Genomic DNA, 24,835 nt, shown 5'->3' with positions numbered 1-24,835 from the left:
ATACAAGTGCCCTCTCTCGGCGAAACCATCTGCCCTAGTGCTTTCACACTCTTGTCTCGATAGTTCATAGGCGAAGTAATGGTGCTAAACTGTTCGCTTTGACCCTGTGCCCATAGTCATGTTGTACAAATGGAGAAGATGTCTCAATTATTGACGAAGCCTTTGGCACAATTGTTTTATTAATCTCCATTACATGATGTAATTTCAGTAAGTAACTAAAGATTTTGTGCCTGTATTACTTTGTTAATTTCACTGTTACTTAAGCTTTTGTTTCTCTTTTCCGATGCTATGGTTTTTCTAATGAAAGTGTCTTCCTGTTCAGGATTTTTTACTTCTGATGAAGGTATATTTATATGTACCGAAACCTTGGTCAAGAAATTTTGATAAATTTTTATCCTACAACTGTTTTTGGCTGTCATTCTTTATCGTGAAGAAACTCAACAGTTGCTGTTGCAGCCATGTTTAAAATCTTGAAAAACTTATGTCAACACTCAGGGAGAGATACTATATTACAGTATTATCGCCACTCACTTGTTCGTCGTTTTGCCCTTGTCCATTTTTGCAGGAATAAAGTGGGATCCACTGTAGAAGACAATTAGGTGTCTTACATGTCCTCGTAAATGAAAAAAATTACATACACAATGTTATTTATGAGGCGGAGACTAAAAACCCAAATGCAGTTCGCAAAGATGGAGAGAAAAAAATCAATAGGAGCTTCGAGCCTCAGCAAGATTATCTAAATCTAGATATTGACAAAATATGTAAAAGGAAGTGGATAGTAGGGAATGATTTTAATTTTCTTTTGAACTGATAGGAATTTCCACTTACTTGCTTTGCGTTAGACAGGAGCTTGTTGAATATCTTTTCAATACGATACATAACTCCATTCTGAACTCTAGTCCAGGAAGGTAAAGAGTTGCACAAAAATATGGAAACGCCGTGAGAAACGCATGTTTGAACATTATTGCGGATGCTTCCCAAGCCAGCAGGTTGTGCTCCTATACTTGATGGCTAGCGGAACCTGTGTCATGATCTCAAAAATATGGTTCAAATGGCTCTGAGCACTATGGGACTCAACTTCTGAAGTCATCAGTCCCCTAGAACTTAGAACTACTTAAACCTAACTAACCTAAGGAAATCACACACATCCATGCCCGAGGCAGGATTCGAACCTGCGACCGTAGCAGCAGCGCGGTTCCGGTCTGTAGCGCCTACAACCGCTCGGCCACTTCGGCCGGCTCATGATCTCAACACGTTGCTAGTGTTAAGTCGCGAACAGAACAGTGTTCCGTGTGGTTGTGAGTGTATCGCGTGAAGCTAAGTGAATTCAAACGTCGGCAAGTTATTGGTGCTCGTACGGAGGGTGCATCTGTAATCAAGATAGCCGAAATGTTTGGTGCTTGAAGAGGAATCGTATAGAAGATTTATACTGCGTGTAGGGTAAGTGGGAAAACATCATCCGTTAAGCCAAAACAAGGACGAAAGTGTGTGTTGCGTGATCGTGACAGGCGGTCATTGAAGGGGATTGTGAAAAAAAAAAGAGGATGACAGCTGCAAAATTCACGGCAGACTTGAATGTTGCACTCACAAATGCTGTCAACATGAAAACAACACGAAGGGAGCGCAATAAACAGGGAATAGCAGAACGAACTGGAAATCCAAAACCAGCCATCAGTGATGCAGATGCCCGCAATGGGTAAACGACGTGCCGTAGTCGTAGAAGCTTGACTGTGGAAAAAGCCATTTGGTTGGATTAGTCTTGTTTCTACTGTTTCCAACTTCTGACCAGTTTACGTCCCAGGAGTGAAACACAGCGGGGGTGAAACATGGTGCGGGTTCGGGAGTGATTTGAGCAGTCATATAGTGGTGTTATATGGGCTCCACGCTTAGCCTGTGAGTTCGCTTTACTGCCAAGGACTATGTGACAATTTTGGTTGTTCATGTCAGTCCCATAGTACAATATAAGTTCCCCAAGGTGATGCTTTTTTCCAAGATATGAAGGTCACTTTCAACAGAGATAGCATCGTTCAGGATTTGTTTCGTGAGCACGAGGATGAAATGTCCCATTTCCCCTGGGCACCACTGTCACCTGGTCTTAATACTATCAGCCTTTGTGGTCTACTGTGGAGAGAAGGGTGCGTGATGATTGTCCACCTCCATCATCATCTCTTGAACGTTCCACGGTTTTAAGAACCAATAGTATAAAATTCCCTTGGAAACCATACGAAACCTGTATTTATCCATTCCGAAAGGCTGTTTTGCATGCCAATCGTTTTCCTACAGTGTAGTAAGCATTGTAATATGTTGTGTTTTTGATGTTTCAAAATTTTTGTCCAACCTGTATACTCCTCGGTTACTTTCCCCGGGTTAGCCTCTGAGTTTGACATGCTCACGCTAGAGAGAATAGCAGGAGCAGACGCGCCGTACCTCCAGTAACTGCTACGACTTGGGGAAGTCGTGGCAGTGGTGTCGCGCCGGGGTGGCGCCCGCGGCCAGCAGCTTGGTCTCCTCGGTAGGCGAGTGCTCCTCGGCGGGCGGCGGCGGGCAGATGTAGAGAGGCGAGTCGAGGCAGCAGCCGCCGTCCGCCGGGCCGCCGTCGCCGTCACCACCGCCGCCGCCGCCCGCCGACGAGCACTCGAGCCGCTCCTTGTTGCGGTTCTCGACGGCGGCCTCGTCGCGCGCGTGCTTCTCGCCGCCACCCAGGAGGTCGTCCAACAGCACCAGGGGCGACTTGAGCCCCGAAGACGAGCGCCCGCCTGTGCCGCCGCCGCCGCCGCCGTCGAGGCCGACGAACTTGATGGGCAGCGCGTGAGGCTTGGTGCCCGACTTGGGCCCGATGGCGCGCGGCGGCTGCAGCGGCAGGCGGTGCGCGGCGGCGGGCGTGGCGGGCGGCGACAGCGGCAGCTTGCTGGGCGAGTAGTCCGAGCCCGAGCCGGAGCCCGCATCGCCCGCGCCGCCCATGCAGCCGCAGCCACCGGCGCCCGCCGCCCCCATCCCGGAGCTGGCGCTGTTGTCCGACGAGATGAGCTTCTCCGTCTCCGGGTCGTCGCTGCCCGCGCCTCCCCCGCCGCCGCAGCTGCCGCCACTGCCGCCGCCCCCGCCGCGGCCGTTGCGCGACATCGAGTAGCTCGCGTCCGACTTCTTGAGGATCGATTTCGACCGCCGGTGTGTGTCTGGCGTGGGGCTGGCCCGTGAGTCAATGGAGTCCACCGACAGCGATGACTTGCTGCCGTTTTTCCCTGTGAATGCAGAGTAATGAATTCAGCACATCCCGCAGTGAGCACCATATTTATTTAGTTGGTGCACACTTTATTATAATGCCACAGAAGCCGGACCAATGAAACTGGGATCGCCCGTCAGTCACTGCACGTTAAAAGAAATACGCCTATTAGGAAAAAAAGGAAATATCCAGACTGCAATTAAATTATCTTCATTTTAGATTAAACTATCTGTACTTTTGTGTCATAAATACATAAATATATAGTGAGAAGATCCTCAAGATTGCAGAAAATGTCATTCAACAAGAATACGTCATACAATGCATGACAAAAATTATAATCCTCAAGGTGAGAGAAAAGATCATAAAACAAGATTACACAGTAGACTGACAAAAAAGTGACACAAAAGGTGAATCACCCTGAGGGGGAGGAAGAAACTAGTTGAGAGAGTATATATTATTATTGTAATGATAGCAAAATCGTGTTTTGTTTACAGAGACATGGACTAACGTATCACTATGATGTTGCGCCCCCTCTTGTGTGGATGTATGCTCTGATTTAGCTAGGGATGATGTCATAAAGCCGTTGCATCCTCTGCTGCCCAACTGTTGTTGCAAATGATCCTTGATACCCTCGGTACTGGCAATGGGACGGAGTTGACGTCCGAGCTGGTCCTACACATTGTCTATCGGAGACGGATTTTGATATCTTGCTGCCCAATGGGATATCTCAACATCGCGCAGACAGTTCATGGAGACACGTGCCATGCGTGGAGGAGCATTGTTCTGTTGAGAAGTGGCACCACCATACTGCTGCACGACAGAAATCACATGAGGGTGCAGGATGCCCGCGACGTCCCGTCGTGTCGTCACAGTTCCCGCAGTCACCACTAGCCGTGCCCTGACTTCGTACCCGATGGCTCTCAATATCGTGACACCAGGAGTAACAACGCTGTGCCTTTCCGAAACACTGGAAAAATGGGACGTCCTTCCAGGTTGACGGTCGTCCCGGGTAGTGTAGAACCGGGATACATCGCTAAACAGAGTATGACGCCATTCGTAAGCAGTCCAAGCTTCCCGGTCACATCTTCACATCAAACGCACCCATTTGCATTGTGGTGTTAACGGCAGCCTACGCATGGGACGGTTCTTCCCTAATCCGGATGCTGCTAGTTTCCGACCAGTGGTGCATGATGACATATAATTTTGAGGGGAGTCCAGTACTCTTCTTAGGACGGCAGGCGAAAAGGTAAATGGATTACGATGTACTTGGTGCACAACACAGCCATCCTCTCTTATAGTGGTCGGATGTTGTCGTCCGGAACCTTGGCGACGAATATGCCTGTCTTCGCTTTACCATGCAGCGCCCGATTCGACCTTCTGGCCAAACAGAGAACCACGATAAGGCCTACTGTCAGGTTCTGATAACGCTGTCCCACACGAATACGCGGCATCTCTGTTTCCTCCATAGTGATCTCTTAACATGTCATGCTGTTCAGGCCCCTCGTATACTCTACCAGGCCTGGTAACAACGCTAACCACTACTGCACTGTAGTGACCGTTCTAGATGTCAATTGTAACTTTAATCATTTGCAAATTCGCCAGCGGTGAGAAGGTGTATGACATTACATTGACATTCCGTGATGTCTTGTGGGTGATTCATTGTTTTTTTGTCAGGCAGTGCACATGTTTACAAAATGGATAAGCTAAGGTCTGTTCCGCAGATCCTAAGTAAAATAGATGAAGAGTTAAGTCAGAACATCCAAACTAAAACAAACAGAGGACCACGTGATGCAGGCCGCCGTCTCATCCTTTCGCATATAGTGTCATGCAGATGCCGTTTGGAGGGGCACTGGATCACCACACTGCTCTCCCAGCTATTTCGGATTCCAGACACTGGAGGCGCTACTTCTCATCCAAGCCGCTCCTTAACCAATCACGAGACTGAGTCGACTTCGGTTGAATTTCTCTCTGAAAATTCTCTGACATTACGGTTACAGAACACTGGTCCTCCGAAGTCAAACCATCTTAAACATATTTTCATTTAAGAGGTAATAAATTTACCACAAAATGTGTAAAATATAAAATACACTTACGTGCATATGATAATTATTACGCTATTGTAACCCACTAATTTACATTTTAGCACATTACTGCACTTAAGAGTCCGTAAGTCAGATTTTACTTAACATTCATTTTATTTGGTATTATCAGTAATAAATACATACCAAGGACCGTCAAATAAAGTCAGACACATGGAAAAAAGTATGTAAACTATTCATTATTTCAAAAATACTCGCCATAACTGTTAATGCGTTTATTCCATTCTGAGAACACACTGTCAGTACCTTCACGGAAAAAGCTTTGTGGTTGCCTACGGAGCCTTAATTATATACAGACGTGCATCTCTTCGTCCCAAGCAAAACAGTGGTCACGAATGTCTTTCACCAGGGTTCAAAAAATGTGGAAATCGCACAGGGAGAGATCACCTCAATCAACACACAGCTGTAAATGGGCACTTTGCAAAAACTGACGCGCGCCACTGAGTCCAAATGCCCAGGAATATTGATGGACGGCATCACACTGTTGCAAGATAGTGCTCGCCCATATGTTGCAAAGGTAAAATTCCTCCTTACAGTCCCGAACTCTTCCCATGCGAGTTCCATATTTTTGAAGTGTTGAAGAAAGACATTTGCGGCCGTTGATTTGCTTCGCACGAAGAGGTGCGCCCAGGGCACGAACATTTTTCGTTAGGTAACGGCAATATTTTTCCATGAAGGCACTGACTGTCTTATCTAACAAAGGGATAAATGCGTTAACAGTTATGACGTTTACTTGCTAAACAATAAACAGTTTATTTACCTTTCTTCATCTGTCTCGTTTTTCATTTGACTGTCCCGTACTCATGGCGTCTCTCCTAAGAGTCGTCAGGTGCATTTTCTCTGGCTTTTCGGCAGATATTTGCAATTTAGTTTTTGCAACGTGTAGCTGACAAACAGATACTGCTTGCCACATGTTTCGTGTGACGTCCAGCGTCGGCGGAATGCGTAGGTGTGTTTTCCGGCTCGAACAAAATGATTTTTAAATCGGAATTTTACGTGCTCGTTCGATGAACCGCTACCAGATTAGTCTAGTGCATAGTCGTTTTACCGATACGGATTAACATGAGGAGTAAAACACGCAGAATAACCGATATTCCAGCAGCGGCTCAGCAGCGCACTTCTGCTTGGCAGCAGCACTCAGCACGGGTTATTGGAGGCGCTGTCGTTGTTGGCATACTGGTTATTCCTCGTGTTTCACTGTCACTGTTAATAGATGTCGGTGGAACGAATACCGAAATAGACTAATTTGGGACCGATTTGTCGAATGGGCACGAAAAATTCTACTTTTATTTCTTTTTTCTTTTTGTAACGAGAAGTACACCGACGCTTTCCATCGACGCTGGGCGTCGCGTGAAAGAATTGATGATCAGCATTTGTTTGGGCTGACTCCAGCTACACGATGAAAAAACAAAACTGCAAATATCTGCCGAAAAGCCAGAGAAAATGCGCCTGACAATTCCTAGGAGAGCCACCCTATGTACCAGGAACGAGTATTCAGTATACCCCATTCCTTGAACAGGCCTCTGTACGACATTCTTGAGCTCACACAACAAATACTTCCTATCATGCATTTTTGTCTCTGAGAGCGTTAGTTTGGCTTGATGAGTTGCCCCAAAAAACGACCCCATATGACATTAGTATGCCATGATCGACTTAGAGGTTTGTAACCTCATCGTCTTATGTACTTGATACAAATACGGTTTTATACATCGATGTTGTGAAAATGAGAGGATGCAGATCATTGAACTTGCGGTGTAGCCTTCGGACATCATTTACATCTTCATTAAACGGAATAGGGCCATAAGTGTTTTATACGTATATCAAATCCAGTATATTGTTTTATATACAATATCTGATTTGCTACCTAACGCTCCATAAATACGTTGTCAAATATGTCAGCTAGATAACAGCTAATAACTAAGCCATTAAGAGAACCCATGCAAAGTAAAATAATTTTGGGTGTCAACAATGTGAGGTATTTCTTTAACTCAGTTTACTGCAGGGACATAGATTTTAAGACCATTTTCTAACTATTTCAATGGACTCATTAAATGTAAATTTGTGTAAAGATTAGTAACACCCAACGGGCAGTATGCAGCATGTGGATACCTTTAATATCTTCAATTAGCTCCGGTAGCTTCAATTAACTCAGGGAGTTCAGTCTACAAAAAAATTACTTTAGCAAAGTTACCCTGTATAAACTCTGACTGAGAAGGTACCTAAATTTTTCTGTATAATTAATAGTTGGTCTCTTATGTATTATTAACAACCGGTCTTTTATATGTGTGTCCAGTTTTAGGAAAAGGTGATTAGGCTGAGTAAAACAAATGCTTCAACTTTTTCCTAAATGCAATTGGACATCGAATTGCGCACGAATTGCAGGGCAGCTTGTTGCAGAGTAGAACAGAACCAACAGTGGAGGAGTTTTGAGAATATTTTGTTCCATGGATGGTCACATATGTTTAAAAATTTGTGTTTATTCATCTTTTAGTGACGGCCTATCATCTAGTTAAATATATGGACCATTTTCTTTATGAATTACATTTTGAAACAAGATAAACAAAAAGCAAAACACATTTTATTTGCCATTTCACAGAGTATCTAACATACAGAATACCAGTGATCTTGTTAACTGCCGATAGACAAGCGTTCTGCCAGTGTGCGTTCCTGTGGACTCGTTTTTTCTGTAAACTACCTATTACTAATTTAACAATTAGAACTACCCATTAAAACTGTCCTCCACCTAATATTACACAGAGAAATTAATAGTCATAACTAAAAACAATAGAAAGTGAGACAAAGGGAAGAGAAATAAGAATAGAAATGAGCAGGAAAGAAAGATATTTCAATTTTTGGCATTTCAGAACTCGCGATTAATTAGACCTAATGATGATAATTAAATGATCGAAACTAGTAATAATTTGTGATAACTTTCGACTGAGACTACTGAAAGAAATATTTTAAAGATATTTGTCGGTATTACACAATTACTGGTGGGAGGCTGCAGCAAGTACTGGAGAGCAATTTTTGTTACGTAATGTTAAGTAATTTTAGTGGCTAGGTAATGTACGTCCAGTTTCCTGTTCGCACTAACTTTAGGAGCCTCACGGAGTTTTTCCCATTTCACCACCTGATTGGTAGGTGAGGTACTGAAAATCCTGTCTCCCTTCCAGATTCGACTTCGGAAACGTTTTTCCCTTCATTCCTATCCTGATATCGAACCATTTTCCTCCTTTATGGCACTTTACGCCCTTCTGTCCTAGGCGGGCGGTAGTTGGTTAACGTACTCTGTATTCGGCTGTCTCTGAGTATACTGAAGACATCTCATTCAAGACGCCAAATTTCTCCCCATTCTTCACTTCGTCGTAGATATGAGTGCTTTGAGGCTGCAGTCTCCTTGTGCCATGAAGGATCTATAAACTGAACGTGTTCTGGTGTCCTTTTCCTTAAAAAACTTTTGCGTCCGAAGTTTCTGTAGTTGAACTTCACAAATGAAACGATACGAAAGTAGTGTCTTTTTCCCTGAAAATTTTTTATGTTTACTGAGACAGTTCGGTAATAAACTGAAGAGACAAACAAACTGGTACACCTGCCTAACATCGTATAGGGCCCTCGTGAGAACATAGAAGTGCCGCAACACGATGTGGTATGGACTCGCCTAATGTCTGAAGCAGTACTGAAGAGAACTGATTCTATGAATCCTGCAGGGATGTTCATAAATTCGTAAGAGTAGGAGGGGATGGAGATCTCTTCTGAACAGCACTTTGCAAGCCATCCAAGATATGCTCAATAATCTTCATGTCTGCGGAGTTTGGTGGGCAGCGAAAGTGTTAAAACTCAGAAGAGTGTTCCTGGAGCCACTCTGTAGCGATTCTGGACATTTGGGGTGTCGCATTGTCCTGCTGGAATTGCCTCCGTCCGTCGGAATGCACAATGAATATGAATGGATACAAGTGATCAGACAGGATGCTTACGTACTGTCACCTGTCAGAGTGGTATCTAGACGTATCAGGGGTCCCATATCACTCCAACTACATGCGTCCCACACAATTACAGAGCCTCCACCAGCTTGAACAGTCACTGCTGAAATACAGGGTCCATGGGCTCACGAGATTGTCTCCATACCCGTACACGTCTATCCGCTCGATACAATTTGAAACGAGACTCGTCCGACCAGGCAACATGTTTCCAGTCATCAACAGTCCAATGTTGGTGTTGACGGGCCCAGGCGAGGCGTCAAGCTTTGTGTCGTGCAATCATCAAGGGTACACGAGTGGGCCTTCGGCTCCGAAAACCCATTTCGATGATGTTTCGTTGAATGGTTCGTACGCTGACACTTGTTGATGGCCCACCACTGGAATCTGCAGCAATTTGGGGAAGTGTCGCACTTCTGCCACGTTGAACGATTCTCTTCAGTCTTTGTTAGTCTCGTTCTTTTCTTTTTCCGGCCGTAGCGATGTCGGAGATTTGATGTTTTACCGGATTCCTGATATTCACGGTACATTCATGTGAAATGGTCGTACGGGAAAATCCCCACTTCATCTCTGCCTCGAAGATGCCGTATCCCATCGTTCGTGGGCCAATTTAACACCTCGTTCAAACTCACTTCCATCTTAATAACCTGCCATTATAGCAACAGGAAGCGATCTAACAACTGCGCCAGACGTTATGTTATATAGACGTTGCCGACTGCAGCTTCGTATTCTCCCAATTTCCGTGTTTGAATCCGCATGCCTATACCAGTTTCTTTGGTGCTTCCGTGTATATTCCAAGAATCTTTCGCTTACTGACGAACATCGCTTAAACATAGAAACGGAGATTTAGAAGAAACACAGCTGCTTTTGAAATGCCTTGTATTATTGTAGTGGGGATAGAGCATTGACTTACACATTATGTTTTAAAATGATGCATTTAGCTTCAATGTGATAAAAAAGAACACAGTTACCTCTTTTCGCCACTACATGTTCGTTTCGGATTTTCTTGCTGATCATGCCTCCTTACGATTAATGTAATATTATAAGGACTCGATGCCATCCTCACTGAACGAACAGTCACACACAAAGACTTTGATAACGATAAAAACCAATTTCCTGTATCCTTCCCTCTCCCTCATCTCTTTTTAATGTTTAAGCGCATTACGTGACAAATGAACAAGAACTGAACATTCGAAGAAGTAGCAGTGAGACATGAAAATTATGTTTTGAGGTATGGACGCATTTATTTGAGATTATACGTATTGTACTGTCGAAAATAACTATAAAAACTTCCATTTCTGGTCACATGTGAAAGGTATGAGAAACGTGTGAACCATAAGCCGATAAAAAAGGCAAAAGGCTAACGCCAAACCTTCTACGAAGAAAATATTTATATTAAAGTGCTACAAATGTGGTACATAAACACACATAAAAGCGACTGTATATTACAGGTCACTTGTGGTACTTCATAAATAAAGGAAGCGAAATGCGTATGGTATAAGATGAAAAGCCTTTTATGTAGTTACTGAGACAGTCCCCACATAAAAGAAGATAATCAAAATTATTTAAACTTTTTGGGGCCCACTAAAGACATATATTGTGAAAGATCGAACGCAGAAAGCATTCTGATCGTTGTAAGCTACAGAGGTTCTTTGGAGTACTCAAGATAGATGATCGTGGGGTTTGCATTGATTATCTGGTACCTATCTGAGGTTAAATGCAAGAAAATCGGAAATGACGTCGTGGAGTCTACCAACCCATGATACTGCTACATCTGTAATACACGGTTAATATCAAGTCTTCAACCACATCATTCACGTTCAAACCTCCAGTGACTGTAAGTGTTATGATGTATGGTACTTCAGTATTCTACTACGACAGCATAGCATTACTGGTTTGCAGTGGCGGCAATGTCGACGTCGTAATACACAGGAAACAGAGACGAAATAATGTGATTACAGCAGTGCCAGCGGTGTAGAATTACTAATAATTGTCGAAGTAATGTAAATATATTCCATAACAGAGCAGTCGAAAAGGAAGGTACAAGTCATTGTGTACATAACAAAACAGTCTTACACTGCGATCAAACACACGATCTATTCTGTAGTGGTCTCCAGCCTGGTAATACCATGTTCTTTAGACAAAGAAGATTTAAAAGATTCCCGTGTCTGGGCACTATAGAACATCTATTAGGTGGTTACCAATAACTTTGTCCACTCCTGATCTTGTGATTTGGCATACAAATATATTACGTACGTTTTACTCTGCAGTCGAAGGAAACATATTAAGTACGTTTTACTCTGAAGTCGAAGGCATCCACGTTAAACAGTCAGCCCCAACTTTTTTACTGTAGGTGTCGTTTCGTATGCGATGTGTTATCCCCAGACGAGCGTTACGCTTCACCTAGGACACTTTATAGAACTACCGAAGCAGGCTGGTTCCGTTAATGGAGATTGACAGCGCAGTTTCGTGAGGCAGAACAGCATGTGAATATGACGTGGGGTGCGTATAAATTAATGACGTCAAAGCATTTTCCGCAACGAATGGCGCTGAATAATAACGTAACGGAATAATTTAATGGTGAAGTCGGCGATTTGTGTGTCACTAAGCACCAAATCATGACGGACTGACTGTAGCAATGACGGTGTTGTGGAGAACAATGTTTCTGTCCTGTTTTAATATAGCACTTCTGAGTCGTATTTAGCAGAATCAGGGTAGCTTATTAAAGCCTAATCAGACAGGATATAGTAAATGGTCTATCTGCTCGCCAGTAGGCAAAAAGCTGGCTAAAACCGGAGATAAGTTCTGTCTAAACTTTTGTGAAGGATCTAACGGCGTTCTGAAAGGATAGGCTGATCACAGCTGGCAGTGGCGTGTTTGTTGTTGTTAGAAGTATTTTATCTTGTAGTGAAACTGAAGTAGGTAGTTCCTGTGAGTTAGTACGGGTAGACGTCATTTTTGGCAACTGCAATAAAATAATAATTGGATCCATTTACCGTTCTCCCTACTCAGGCGATAGAATTGCTGAAAGACTCGAGTCAAATGTCAAACACGTACGCGACTCATACAATTGCAGTTGGTGGTAACTTCAATTTACCCTCAATATGTTAGGGAAAATACATGTTTGAATTCGGAGTTACGCGCAAAACATCATCCGAAATTGCGATAAACGTATTCTCCGAAAATTATTTCGAACACTTAGTTCATGAGCCCAGTCGAATAGTAAACCGTTGAGAAGACTCATTTGACTTCTAAGCACGAATAATCCTGAGCTAATGACGAGCATCTAAACGGATGCAGGCATCTGTGGACACAGGATTGTTGTAGCCAGACTGTATACACAACTCTCAAATCCCCCTAAAATAAACAAAAAATATACCTATTCAAGAAAGCAGTTAAAAATTCGGCTGACGCCTTGCTGAGAGACAATCTCCACTCCTTCCAAATTAACAATGTAGGTGTAGACCAGATGTGGCTTGAATTCCAAGAAATAGATCGACGGCTCTTGAGAGCTTTATACCAAATAAATTAACAAACGACGGAGCTGATCCCCCTGGCACGCAAAAGGGTCAGAACACTGCTGCTGGAACAACGGGAACAGCATCCCACATTTAAACTAACACAAAATCCCCAAGACTAGTTATCTTTTGCAGAAGCTCGAAATTTAGCGCTGACTGCAATGCGTGATGCTTATAATAGTTTCTCGAAATCTGGCAGAAAATCCAGAGAGATTCTGGTCATATATAAAATATGCTAGCGGCAAGACACAGTCAGTGACATCTCTGTGCGATAGTTATGAAAATCGATGACAGTGCTGCTAAAGCATAGTTGCTAAACACACCCTTCCGAAATGCCTTCACGAAAGAAGATGAGGCAAATATTCAAGAATTAATCAAGAACTCTTGACCACACGAGTAAATTAGAAGTAGATATTCTCGGAGTAGTGAAGCAACTTAATAAAGCAGTTCTTCCGGTCCAGACAGTAAACCAAATAGGTAACTTTCAGAGTACGCTGATGCAACAGCTCCATACTTATCAATCATATAGAGCCGCTCGCCCGACGAAAGATCCGCACCGAAAGACTGGAAAGTTGCACAGGTCACATATATGTTCAAGAAAGATAGTAGGGGTAATCCACTAAACTACAGGTCATATCATTAACGTCGATATGCAGCAGGATTTTGGAATATATATTTGTGTTCGAACATTATGAATTACATCGAAGAAAATAGTCTATTGACAAACAAGCAACACTGATTTAGAAAAAATCGTTCTTGTGAAACACAACTAGCTCTTTACTCACACGACGTGTTGAGTGCTATTGACAAGGGATTTCAAATTGTTTCCGCATTTCTCGATTTCCATAAGGCTTTTGACACTGTACCACACAAGCGACTTGTAGTGAAATTACGTGCCTATGGAATATCGTCTCAGTTATGTAACTGAATTCGTTAATTCCTGTCAGAGAGGTCACAGTTCGTACTAATTGACGGACAGTTATCGAATAGTTTTAAAGGTCCTCTGCTGCTCCTTACCTGTGTAAACGATTTGGGAGACAATCTGAGCAGCCATCTTAGGTTGTTTGCAGGTGATGTTGTCATTTATCGTCTAGTAAAGACATCAGAAGATGAAAACAAATTTCAAAACGATCTAAAAAAGATAAATGTATGGCGCGAAAATTGGTAACTGACCCTAAGTAATTAGAAGTATGAAGTCATCCAGTAGAGTGCTAAGGTCCGTTAAACTTCGGTTACACGATAAATCAATCAAATCTAAGAATTACGAACAAATTATACTGAAAACAACACATAGAACATGTGGGGAAGGCCAACCAAAGACTGCGATTTACTGGCAGAACGCTTAGAAGATGCAACAGTTATACTACAGAAACAGCTATACTATGACCGTCCGTCCTCTTTTGACGTACTGCTGCGCGGTGTGGGAACCTTACCAGATAGGGTTAACAGCGTTCATCGAGAAATTTCAAAGAAGAGCAGCACGTCTTGTATAATAGGCAAATAGGGGAGAGAGTGTCACGGACATGATACAGGATTTGTGATGGACATAATTAAAACAAAGGTGTTTCTCGTTGCGGAGGGGTTTTCTCACTAAATTTCAATCAACAACTTTCTCCTCCAAATGCGAATTTTTTTTTTGTTTGTCACCGACCTACACCGGGAGAAACGATCATCATAACAAAATAAGAGAAATCAAAACTCTCACGGAAAAATACATGTGTTAGTTTATTTCGCGCGCTAGTGGAGTGATAGACAATTATTGTGAAGGTGGCTCGGTGAACGCTCTGCCAGGCGCTTAAGCGTGATTTGCAGAGAGTCCATGTAGATGTAGATGTAGTTGTTCTTCAAATTTCGGAACATATACTGTTTCGAACAGTAGGAAAAGGTACCACGCATTCGAATTAACTTATCTCCAGCGTAATGCAACTTACTGAGGACAAAATACAACAGGGCAGCCCGCCCTAAACATGATCACTGTTACGTTAAACTCCTAGGGAGCTTGTGGCTACGAAAAGCCAACAACTAACATTATTTTACGTTTCTGTGAGTCATGAACCACGTGCCTATGGCGCACCTGGAACGTAGCATTTGTGGCAGTAAGTATACTTCTATACGAACACGATGAAATCGGGATGCGGGTTCATCAATCAGATTACATTACATTACAATAGTAGGGGAGCGTCTTGGACACTGCAAAATTGTGGAGAGATGGTCAACTACCTTGTGGCGGCCGCGGCATCTGTGTGCGTGTGTGCGTACTGTGTCAGTCAACTGACGCACGAAGACGTGCCGAGTAGCACTGCCGACTAATCTCGTGTCGAAGCAACCTCACGGTCTCCATCATGTCATATGACAAAACTGCATCAACCTCACGTTTCTTCAAAAGGAGTTGTGTGCATCTTCATGTCACAAGGCTGATCTATACTGTTACTATTGTAACAACTCTCTCTCATTAGGGGTTGTAAACTCTAGAAGCTATGGTAGGAAGTCCAAAAACTATGTCTATTGAGATATCAGTGTGGGGTTGCACTGTTCCACAGTAATATATATTATGCATGTAATTTTCGCGACTGCATTACTTATTGAAATGCATACTTAAGTAACATAAGCAAGATCTCTACGAAAATTTGAGCAAAATAAAGTAATGTTATATTTGAGATTTCGCTGACGCTGAACGTCTACGCCTAACACCTAATGGATAATGCATAACGCCTGACGCATAACACCTCACTCAAGACATTCTCTGTAAGCACATCACCTGTCATTGCTATAAATGCTAAACAAAACCATAACTCCTATTAACGTGGCTAATAACCGAAAGACGTCATGAATTTTTTTATGAATACACCCACTTCCCATTCCTATTTGCTATAACTTTTACTGATTGTTTTTTTCCTCAAATACTCCCAGATTTTCATTCTACGACGTTTGTAAACATGTCCTTCTCAATGAGCAGGAAATAGCACATTGAAATATTTTGACAAAATGCGTCAAAAACACACACTAAAACCAGTAGCAGACCACCATAATTTAGTTAAACATTAAAACCGTAGGATACAGACAGACGCTGGCTGCCTGTTGGATAATATATATATAATAATACTACACTTACGTAGAATACATGTGCCGTCTAAAGTGGTAGGTGTGGACAACAGGCTGTTGCAATAGTTGGATTCTTTTCGGAAAAGTGTTAGCTGATATCAATGATCTACCTATTCAAAATGATACTTCAAACCTAGATGACCGAAAAGGGAACAGTGACTTTCTGTTAATGGTAGATAGTAAGGCAGCACGTCATCCTGGCGTGCTGCTACAACATGTCAAGATTCCACATTATACTCGATGGTGCAGCAACACAGGCGTAAATCAGGCAGAGATGCAAGACATCCGATGTCACATACACAAGTCGGCAGAACCATATATGGAATCTGAAGTTAACGGTCATTTGATCAGTAGAGTAGTACAGACGTCATAGTTTGTACCGCTCCAGATATACACTCCTGGAAATTGAAATAAGAACACCGTGAATTCATTGTCCCAGGAAGGAGAAACTTTATTGACACATTCCTGGGGTCAGATACATCACATGATCACACTGACAGAACCACAGGCACATAGACACAGGCAACAGAGCATGCACAATGTCGGCACTAGTACAGTGTATATCCACCTTTCGCAGCAATGCAGGCTGGTATTCTCCCATGGAGACGATCGTAGAGATGCTGGATGTAGTCCTGTGGAACGGCTTGCCATGCCATTTCCACCTGGCGCCTCAGTTGGACCAGCGTTCATGCTGGACGTGCAGACCGCGTGAGACGACGCTTCATCCAGTCCCAAACATGCTCAATGGGGGACAGATCCGGAGATCTTGCTGGCCAGGGTAGTTGACTTACACCTTCTAGAGCACGTTGGGTGGCACGGGATACATGCGGACGTGCATTGTCCTGTTGGAACAGTAAGTTCCCTTGCCGGTCTAGGAATGGTAGAACGATGGGTTCGATGACGGTTTGGATTTACCGTGCACTATTCAGTGTCCCCTCGACGATCACCAGTGGTGTACGGCCAGTGTAGGAGATCGCTCCCCACACCATGATGCCGGGTGTTGGCCCTGTGTGCCTCGGTCGTATGCAGTCCTGATTGTGGCGCTCACCTGCACGGCGCCAAACACGCATACGACCATCATTGGCACCAAGGCAGAAGCGACTCTCATCGCTGAAGACGACACGTCTCCATTCGACCCTCCATTCACGCCTGTCGCGACACCACTGGAGGCGGGCTGCACGATGTTGGGGCGTGAGCGGAAGACGGCCTAACGGTGTGCGGGACCGTAGCCCAGCTTCATGGAGACGGTTGCGAATGGTCCTCGCCGATACCCCAGGAGCAACAGTGTCCCTAATTTGCTGGGAAGTGGCGGTGCGGTCCCCTACGGCACTGCGTAGGATCCTACGGTCTTGGCGTGCATCCGTGCGTCGCTGCGGTCCGGTCCCAGGTCGACGGGCACGTGCACCTTCCGCCGACCACTGGCGACAACATCGATGTACTGTGGAGACCTCACGTCCCACGTGTTGAGCAATTCGGCGGTACGTCCACCCGGCCTCCCGCATGCCCACTATACGCCCTCGCTCAAAGTCCGTCAACTGCACATACGGTTCACGTCCACGCTGTCGCGGCAGGCTACCAGTGTTAAAGACTGCGATGGAGCTCCGTATGCCACGGCAAACTGGCTGACACTGACGGCGGCGGTGCACAAATGCTGCGCAGCTAGCGCCATTCGACGGCCAACACCGCGGTTCCTGGTGTGTCCGCTGTGCCGTGCGTGTGATCATTGCTTGTACAGCCCTCTCGCAGTGTCCGGAGCAGGTATGGTGGGTCTGACACACCGGTGTCAATGTGTTCTTTTTTCCATTTCCAGGAGTGTAGATCCAGGCATCTATCCGTAACATATGTTTTATACCACGATACCCATGCAATCTATATTTTTCTTGATGGCTATGGTGGCGGAGGTACTTTGACATCGATACACGTGAATATCTTGATGTAGAGCTGATCTCTACATTCCCAGATTTACATCACGGTGATATTACCGCTTTCCCGGGTCACCCAACTATCCACTGCTTTACAAAGAAAGAACAAAAAGCAAAAAAAACCTTATGTTAACAATCACATTATTAGTGTAGTAGCAGATACACTGCAGTTTGTAAGAATAGAGGTATGGACGCAACATATGTTTATACCACAACACCCATGCAGTTTGTAGTTTTCTCTATGACTATGGAAGGGGCTGCTCTGACACGCATGCAGCATTAATATCTCGATGTACACCTGATATTTGCAGTCCTAGATTTACTGTCATGGAGACAATGACTTTCTTATAGGTAAGAAAAGGGTTTCATTATACTTTCGGCTACCTATGAGCACTTTTCCAGGTCACCCTACTACCCACTGCTTCCCAAGATACACGTCGAACCGACGAAATATGACGTAGCTAGAACTGCATCAGTACCCATATGTAAACATCTGCGCCGGCCGGAGTGGCCGCGCGGTTAAAGGCGCTTCAGTCTGGAACCGCACGACCGCTACGGTCGCAGGTTCGAATCCTGCCTCGGGCATGGATGTGTGTGATGTCCTTAGGTTAGTTAGGTTTAAGTAGTTCTAAGTTCTAGGAGACTTATGACCACAGCAGTTGAGTCCCATAGTGCTCAGAGCCATTTTTTTTTGTAAACATCAGCAAGTCCAATTATGATGCCGCTTCTTGCTACACCTCCTAAATTTAGAACTAGTTTGTGTGAAAGCTTTTCCTGTCTCAGACAGAATTATGGTGTCATCAGCAAAACTCAAAGTTTATGGTTCTTCTCCCTAAACCTTAATTCCTATTCCTAAGTTTTCTTTTGTTTCCTAACTGCTTTTTCAGTGTACAGGTTGAATAAAATCGGCTATAGGCTGCAACCTTGTCTGACTCCCATCTCAACACTACTTACCATCATACTGACTCTTATAAATGCCGTCCGGTTTCTGTACAAGTTGTAAATAGCCTTTCTCTCCTTACGTATTGCCCCTACTACCTTCACAATTTCAAAGCGAATATTCCAGTCAACGTTGTCAAAAGTTTTCTCTGAATCTACAAATGTTGTGAATGTAGGTTTGCCTTTTGCCTCGCGTGTTCCTACTTTTCTCCGGAAACTGAACTGATCTTCCCGACAATCAGTATCTACCAGTTTTTCCATTCTTCTGTAACGAATTAGTGTTAGCATTCTGCAAACACAAGTTATTAAACTGATAGTTCAGTAATATTCACACCTGTCAGCAGCTGATATCTTTCTAGTCTGAGGGTATTTCACCTGTCTCGTACATGTTGCATACCAGATGGAAGAGTTTTGCCATGGTTGCCTCTCGCAGGATTATTAGCAGTTCTGACGGACTATTTCGACTTAGCTCTTTCAGTTCTCTGCCAAATTCTTCATACAGTATAGTGTCTACCATCTCATTTCTATAATTTTACTTTCAGGTACATATCACTTATATAGGGTGTATCATAATTAATGGCGTCAACGCATACAGTTGAAGGAACACGATACTAGAAGCAAAAAAGTCTCAGTAAACATAGAATCGAAAATGCATACCTTAAGAGCTATGAGCAATTTTTCATCTTCGATACTGTGAAGCAAACCTCTTCTACTGCAAGTTCTTTGCTTTCTATATTTTGGAAAGTGGTAGTATGGACCAAATTAAGAAAAAAATTTCCAGCAAACATGTGCTCTAAAACGCATACCCTAAAAGTTACGAACACCTGACCATTAGGGAAGTTGTGTTTCAAAATAGCAAAGATGAATAAGTGCTCATAGCTCTTTAGGAAAGCATTTTAGAGCACAAATATGGAAAGCAAAGAAGTTGCAGTAGAAGAGATTTGTTTTACAGTATCGAATATGAAATATTGCTCGTAGCTCTTAAGGTATGCATTTTCAACCCTTTGTTTATTGAGACTTGTTTGATTTCAGTACCGTGTACTTTCAACAGTATGCGTTTAGCCATTAATTATGATACACCCTGTATAAACGCTTTCACCGTTCAAATTTCTCTTCTTTGCTTCGGACCGATTTTCTAAGAGCGCTCTTGATATTCACATAGCTGCTTCTCTTTTGTCCAAATGCCTCTTTAATTTTTCTATAGGCGGTATCTGTCTTTACCCTAGTAAAATATGCTTCTAAATATTTTTCATCTAGCCATTCCTGCTTAGCATTTTGAACTTCCTATCAATCTAATTTTTTAGACGTTCGTATCTCTTTTCACCTGCTTCATTTGCTGCATTTTTATATTTTCCATTTGCATCAACGAAACTCAATAATCTTGTTCTATCTAAAGATTTCTACTTGGACTTGTATTTTTACCTGTTTGATCCTCTGTTACCTTCACAATTTCATCTCTCAAAGCTACCCACTCGTCTTCTATTGTATTCCTTCCCGTTTTCTAGTTAATCACTGCCTAATGCTCCCTCTGGAACTCTCAACGACCTCTGGTTCCTTCAACTTATTCACGTCCCATCTCTTAATTTCCTACCTTTTTCCAATTTCTTCAGTTTTAATCTAACCAATAAGTTGTGATCAGAGTCCACATCTGGTCGTAGAAATGTCTTACACTTTAAAATCTGATTCCGAAATCTGTGTCTTACCATTACATAATATAAACCGGAAACCTTCCCATGCCTACAGGTCTCTTACACACATGCAACCTTCTTTCATCATTCTTAAACCAAGTGTTAGCTATGATTAAGTTATGCTTTGTGCAAATTTCTACCAGGCGGCTTTCTCTTTCATTCATTTTCCCCATTCCATATTCACCTAAAATTTTTCCTTCTCTTTCTTTTTCTAACACGACTTCCGGTCCCACATGACAATTAAATTTTCGTCTTCGTTAACTGTCTTTAATCTCATAATATATTTCTTCAATCTCTTCATCATCTACGGAGCTATGAGGCACACAGAGTTGTTCTTTTGTGGTAGGTGTGAGCTGCGTGGCTATTTTGGCTACGATACTACGTTCACTTTACTGTTCATATTAGCTTACCCGCATTCGTATTTTCTTATTCATTATTGTACCTACTGGTGCATTACCCCTATCTAATTTTGTATTTATAACCCTGAATTCGCCTGACCAGTTATGAAATATGAGCCCAGTTATATGAGGACTTTATTGAAAAGATGGCATTTCAAATAAATTATGCCCATCAGCACAATATCTTTTTAAGGAAGTGACATCTCGTAATGAGATATTCGGTATTATTTTGCAAACGGCTCGGTTTCTGACTGTAATGTTTTTGATTCTATAGTCGTATACTTCGTCCCGTGTCAGTCTTCACTACTAATTATGATACATTCTCCCGGTTTGGACCCCCAAGCGGTCGCTTGTGTCGCTTGAGCCTTAAACCGGCCGTAAGTTCCCAACATCCGTTCAGTACAGGTGACTTTTTCTCATCATTTGAGGTCGCGATGCTAGTATTTCTTAGGCAACGCTAATCTGTATGCCTTCTGATGCATGATGAGCAGAAGTGCTTGAGAGGAGAGAGGGTGACACCTATACCCTACAGAAAGGAGGTGGTTGTGGATGGTATGGCTGCCCCTTCTCTGTTACCGGACGAAATGTAAAAGGCATATTGTTGCACGCAGCTATCCGCCGATGGCATCCAATTTGTTTTCCTTCGTGCGTGATCGGTGGCAGCTGCTTCGCAAAACGAAAGAGTAGAAGTCCACCGAGATAGCGAGACGGAGAACTTCGGCTCGCTCGTCCGAGTACACTACAGAACGTAGTATTGAGAGGTTTACTTAAGCTGTAAAAAAGCAATTACTTGGTGGTACATGTACGTAAGTACCTTGTAATAGGGCAAACGATACTTTTCAGTGCAGAATTTAAGACGATTTGCGTATACTATAAATTATATTCGCATACGTCTGTCGCGGGGCTGTCAGAAACATGTGTTTGAACAGTGAACTGCATCCTAAGAACGAACTGTGCAAATACCATACTGTGTCTTGTATGATGATTGCGAAATTATTATTGCAGTGTATAGAAATGAATTCATTATCACAGTAGGAAGGACTTGATCATATTCACGAGAAGGTGATCCATAGATTTGTGTGTTTTAGTTGTGAAAGTGATTCCGATTTATGTACGAAAATAGCACGTAAACAGTCAGACCTATAAAAAAAAAACTATGTTGAGAACGTAGCTGCCTTACCAAAGCTGTTACTTTAAATGGTACAGTAGCACTCATTCCATCCGTGTCGAACTTTTGGAGGCTACTGTGTTGGAACATTTCAGTATTTCTACAAATGACAGTGCCACAGAGGGATGAACGATCCGTGCTGAAGCCATACATAGGTGGTTTAGGGCCACGGTCGTTAAACAGACTTCCCTAGTGTCTACCTGAGTGGTATCGAGACGAAGTGCAAGAGGGAAGAGTCTGTCAAATAACAGCAGCTGCAGACATTACTTTTCTTACTTCAGCTGGACCACTTACTCCTATGCAATGGACTCGAAATTTTGAAAAACAGTGGTTCAAATCCATATTTACAGCCATGTACACTGAATTCGATTAAAAGGTAACCGCAGCTATGTCGGCATTTAACACTGTTCTACGCAAAATTCTGGTGCAGCGACAACGATCAAAGTCACACGATGCTTTTGACAACAGTCCAATTTGACCGTGGCTCACGCCCAGTTTTCTCAAGATGATCAGGGTTTTATGATCGTATGGTATTCAGGTTGAGAGACGACAAGTTACTCTCTCACCTATTTTTCGCATACGCAAATTTAATAAAGATTTTATTACTATCTGACGCACCTTGAGTGACACTCTAGAAAGTTAACGGCCTGAGAAGACGTTGATGGAGTCTGGTAGGGCACTAAAAGCATGAGATGTTTTTACGATTCTTAGCTCATATAAACGGCGTGTTGGGAGTTGAAAGCAATTGGCGGCAGTAAATATTGCCGGACTGGTCCACAGCCGCACAGAATCTTTATTACACCTCACAACCAGGACTAACAAGGTTCAAGGCTCAGGCGATTTAGATAAAGAGCTTTCAGGTCATATCTGTTCACTTGTTGCAGTGGGAAGAGACTCGGCTTCGAAAACCATCATCTTCCCCCTCTGCGAAAACTTAGAACAGCCGGTAATCGGCTGTTCCTTTTTTCTTGAGAGTCGTAGGTTTCTTAACTCTTGCCCTGGTTCGACATGAGTCTGTGATGTCGTGTGGGAGGGGAGATTTAGCGCCTCTAGAGCCCTGTGATTGGCTCAAGACGGGGAGAAGGCAGAGTGGTTTGTGCACATTGCGGCTAAACGGATTTTTTTTTTTTTTTCTGGTGAGGTGGGAAGCACTCGGGTGCGGGACTTTGGTCTGGTAAGGACTTCTGTTCGAAGCTCTGGCATGTGTGGTTGGTACGTGGGTCCTGTCCTGAAACGGACTTTCTTGCGAGTAGTTTAGATTGGGGAGCCTGTGGTGAAGTTTTTACTGTACTGTGACTTCAAACGTCTCGGACTACTCGTTTGCCGCGATCACACTTATTCCTTATTGGTTTACCAGTATTGACGTTTGGTATCGTTGTGTGCTCTGTCGTATAAGTGAGTCAAATTGGTCCTTGGTATGACCAGCGAACCGGTTGTCACACACTGAAACCTACCGGGATTTCAGGGGTTGGTATAGAGTAAATTGCGATCCATCTGCCTGAGCGCTACACCGTGTGATTTTGGCATTTCTATCGTGGGCGCGATCGATTCACAGGTGTTCTCACCTCCACCACACACTTCTCGTCAGCTGCAAGTTACATCGCCGCACGAAGCAAACAGGATAACGAACTGCCGCTCCGACGTTGTCAGGGAGTATACATCTCAACCGCCACTTGCTCTCAGCTGCACCTGTGTAGAGAAACTTGAGTAGATTTGCTCAGTCAGAGTCTGCCTAGCGTCAGATCAATTCAGATTGTGTTATCCACATTTTTAGGACCAGAGTACTTGACTCACTCCACTAGTTAAACTGTCTCTGCCACCCAGGATCCTTGTCTTGTGTAGTCTAAAATCACCTGTTATTTAGCCGGCCGCGGTGGCCGTGCGGTTCTAGGCGCTTCAGTCCGGAACCGCGTGACTGCTACGGTCGCAGGTTCGACTCCTGCCTCGGGTAAGGATGTGTGTGATGTGCTTAGGTTAGTTATGTTTAAGTAGTTCTAAGTTCTAGGGGACTGATGACCTAAGATGTTAAGTCCCATAGTGCTCAGAGCCATTTATACCATCACCTGTTATTTGTTTATGGTATTCAGACAATAGCTTGCTTAGCATAATTTATGGCTGTTTTGGGAAAATAAATGTTGTTGGTACAGTAAACGTTTGCCTACATTCTCATTCATTTAAATAGTCCCACCAGGTTTGCCTTTCATTGTGGCGTCCCATGCCTGGATCTGGGATTGATGGCATCTTCTGTGACCGTCAGATCGCGTTGCCTAGCGTAGTCATTCAATTTGACGTCCCTTGTGCAGAATTTTGAATTGGTGGCACCTTCTGTGAGCGTCAGATCGTAGGAAGTGTTGCCTAGTGAAGTTTCTGTTTCTCATGTTTAATGTGGTGCACTGGGTAGAGCGGAAGCGCGTTGCCGACGCCTAGACATAGTACTAATATTTAATTATTGTGTGTGTGTATTTTCATGTTATGGCTGTGACGTCTGTGTCCATTAATTGTTTGTTTCTGACGGCGAACGGCGTTGTGCTGATTTATTATCATAGATTGAGATTTTCGTTTGTGAGCATAGACAAGGGTGCGGTTATTTGAATTCGTTGTCAGGAAATGGGAATCAGTAGCTCACGGGAGCGTAATTTAGAGTAGAATCTGTGTGGCATAGAAATGTCTAGTGTTTAATATCGTTTGTGTCAGAATTAGAGTGCATGCTTACAAGAAGCAAGGTACATTTGCTACAGAGTAGCGGAAGTAATTGTGTCTTGTTAACCATGGATCCACGTCAGATTATTAGCGGCGACCAGGCAGAT

The 24,835-nt window shown here is 43.4% G+C and overlaps 1 protein-coding gene across 2 annotated transcripts in view; it reads right to left on the bottom strand.

Moving 5' to 3' along the window:
* Positions 1-24,835, bottom strand: part of LOC126475023 (period circadian protein-like) — a 267,326-nt gene that overhangs the window by 111,065 nt on the left and 131,426 nt on the right. For both annotated transcript variants that reach the window (XM_050102563.1, XM_050102564.1), the window contains one exon: positions 2,428-3,239. In XM_050102563.1, coding sequence (XP_049958520.1) covers positions 2,440-3,239 — 800 coding nt within the window. In that variant the 3' untranslated portion in view covers positions 2,428-2,439. The remainder of the gene's footprint in view (positions 1-2,427; positions 3,240-24,835) is intronic.

Source organism: Schistocerca serialis, chromosome 4 (genome assembly GCF_023864345.2).
Source record: "Schistocerca serialis cubense isolate TAMUIC-IGC-003099 chromosome 4, iqSchSeri2.2, whole genome shotgun sequence".
NCBI lineage: Eukaryota > Metazoa > Arthropoda > Insecta > Orthoptera > Acrididae > Schistocerca > Schistocerca serialis.
The sequence above is the reverse complement of the archived record's forward strand: the minus strand, read 5'-3'. Positions and strand labels throughout refer to the sequence as shown.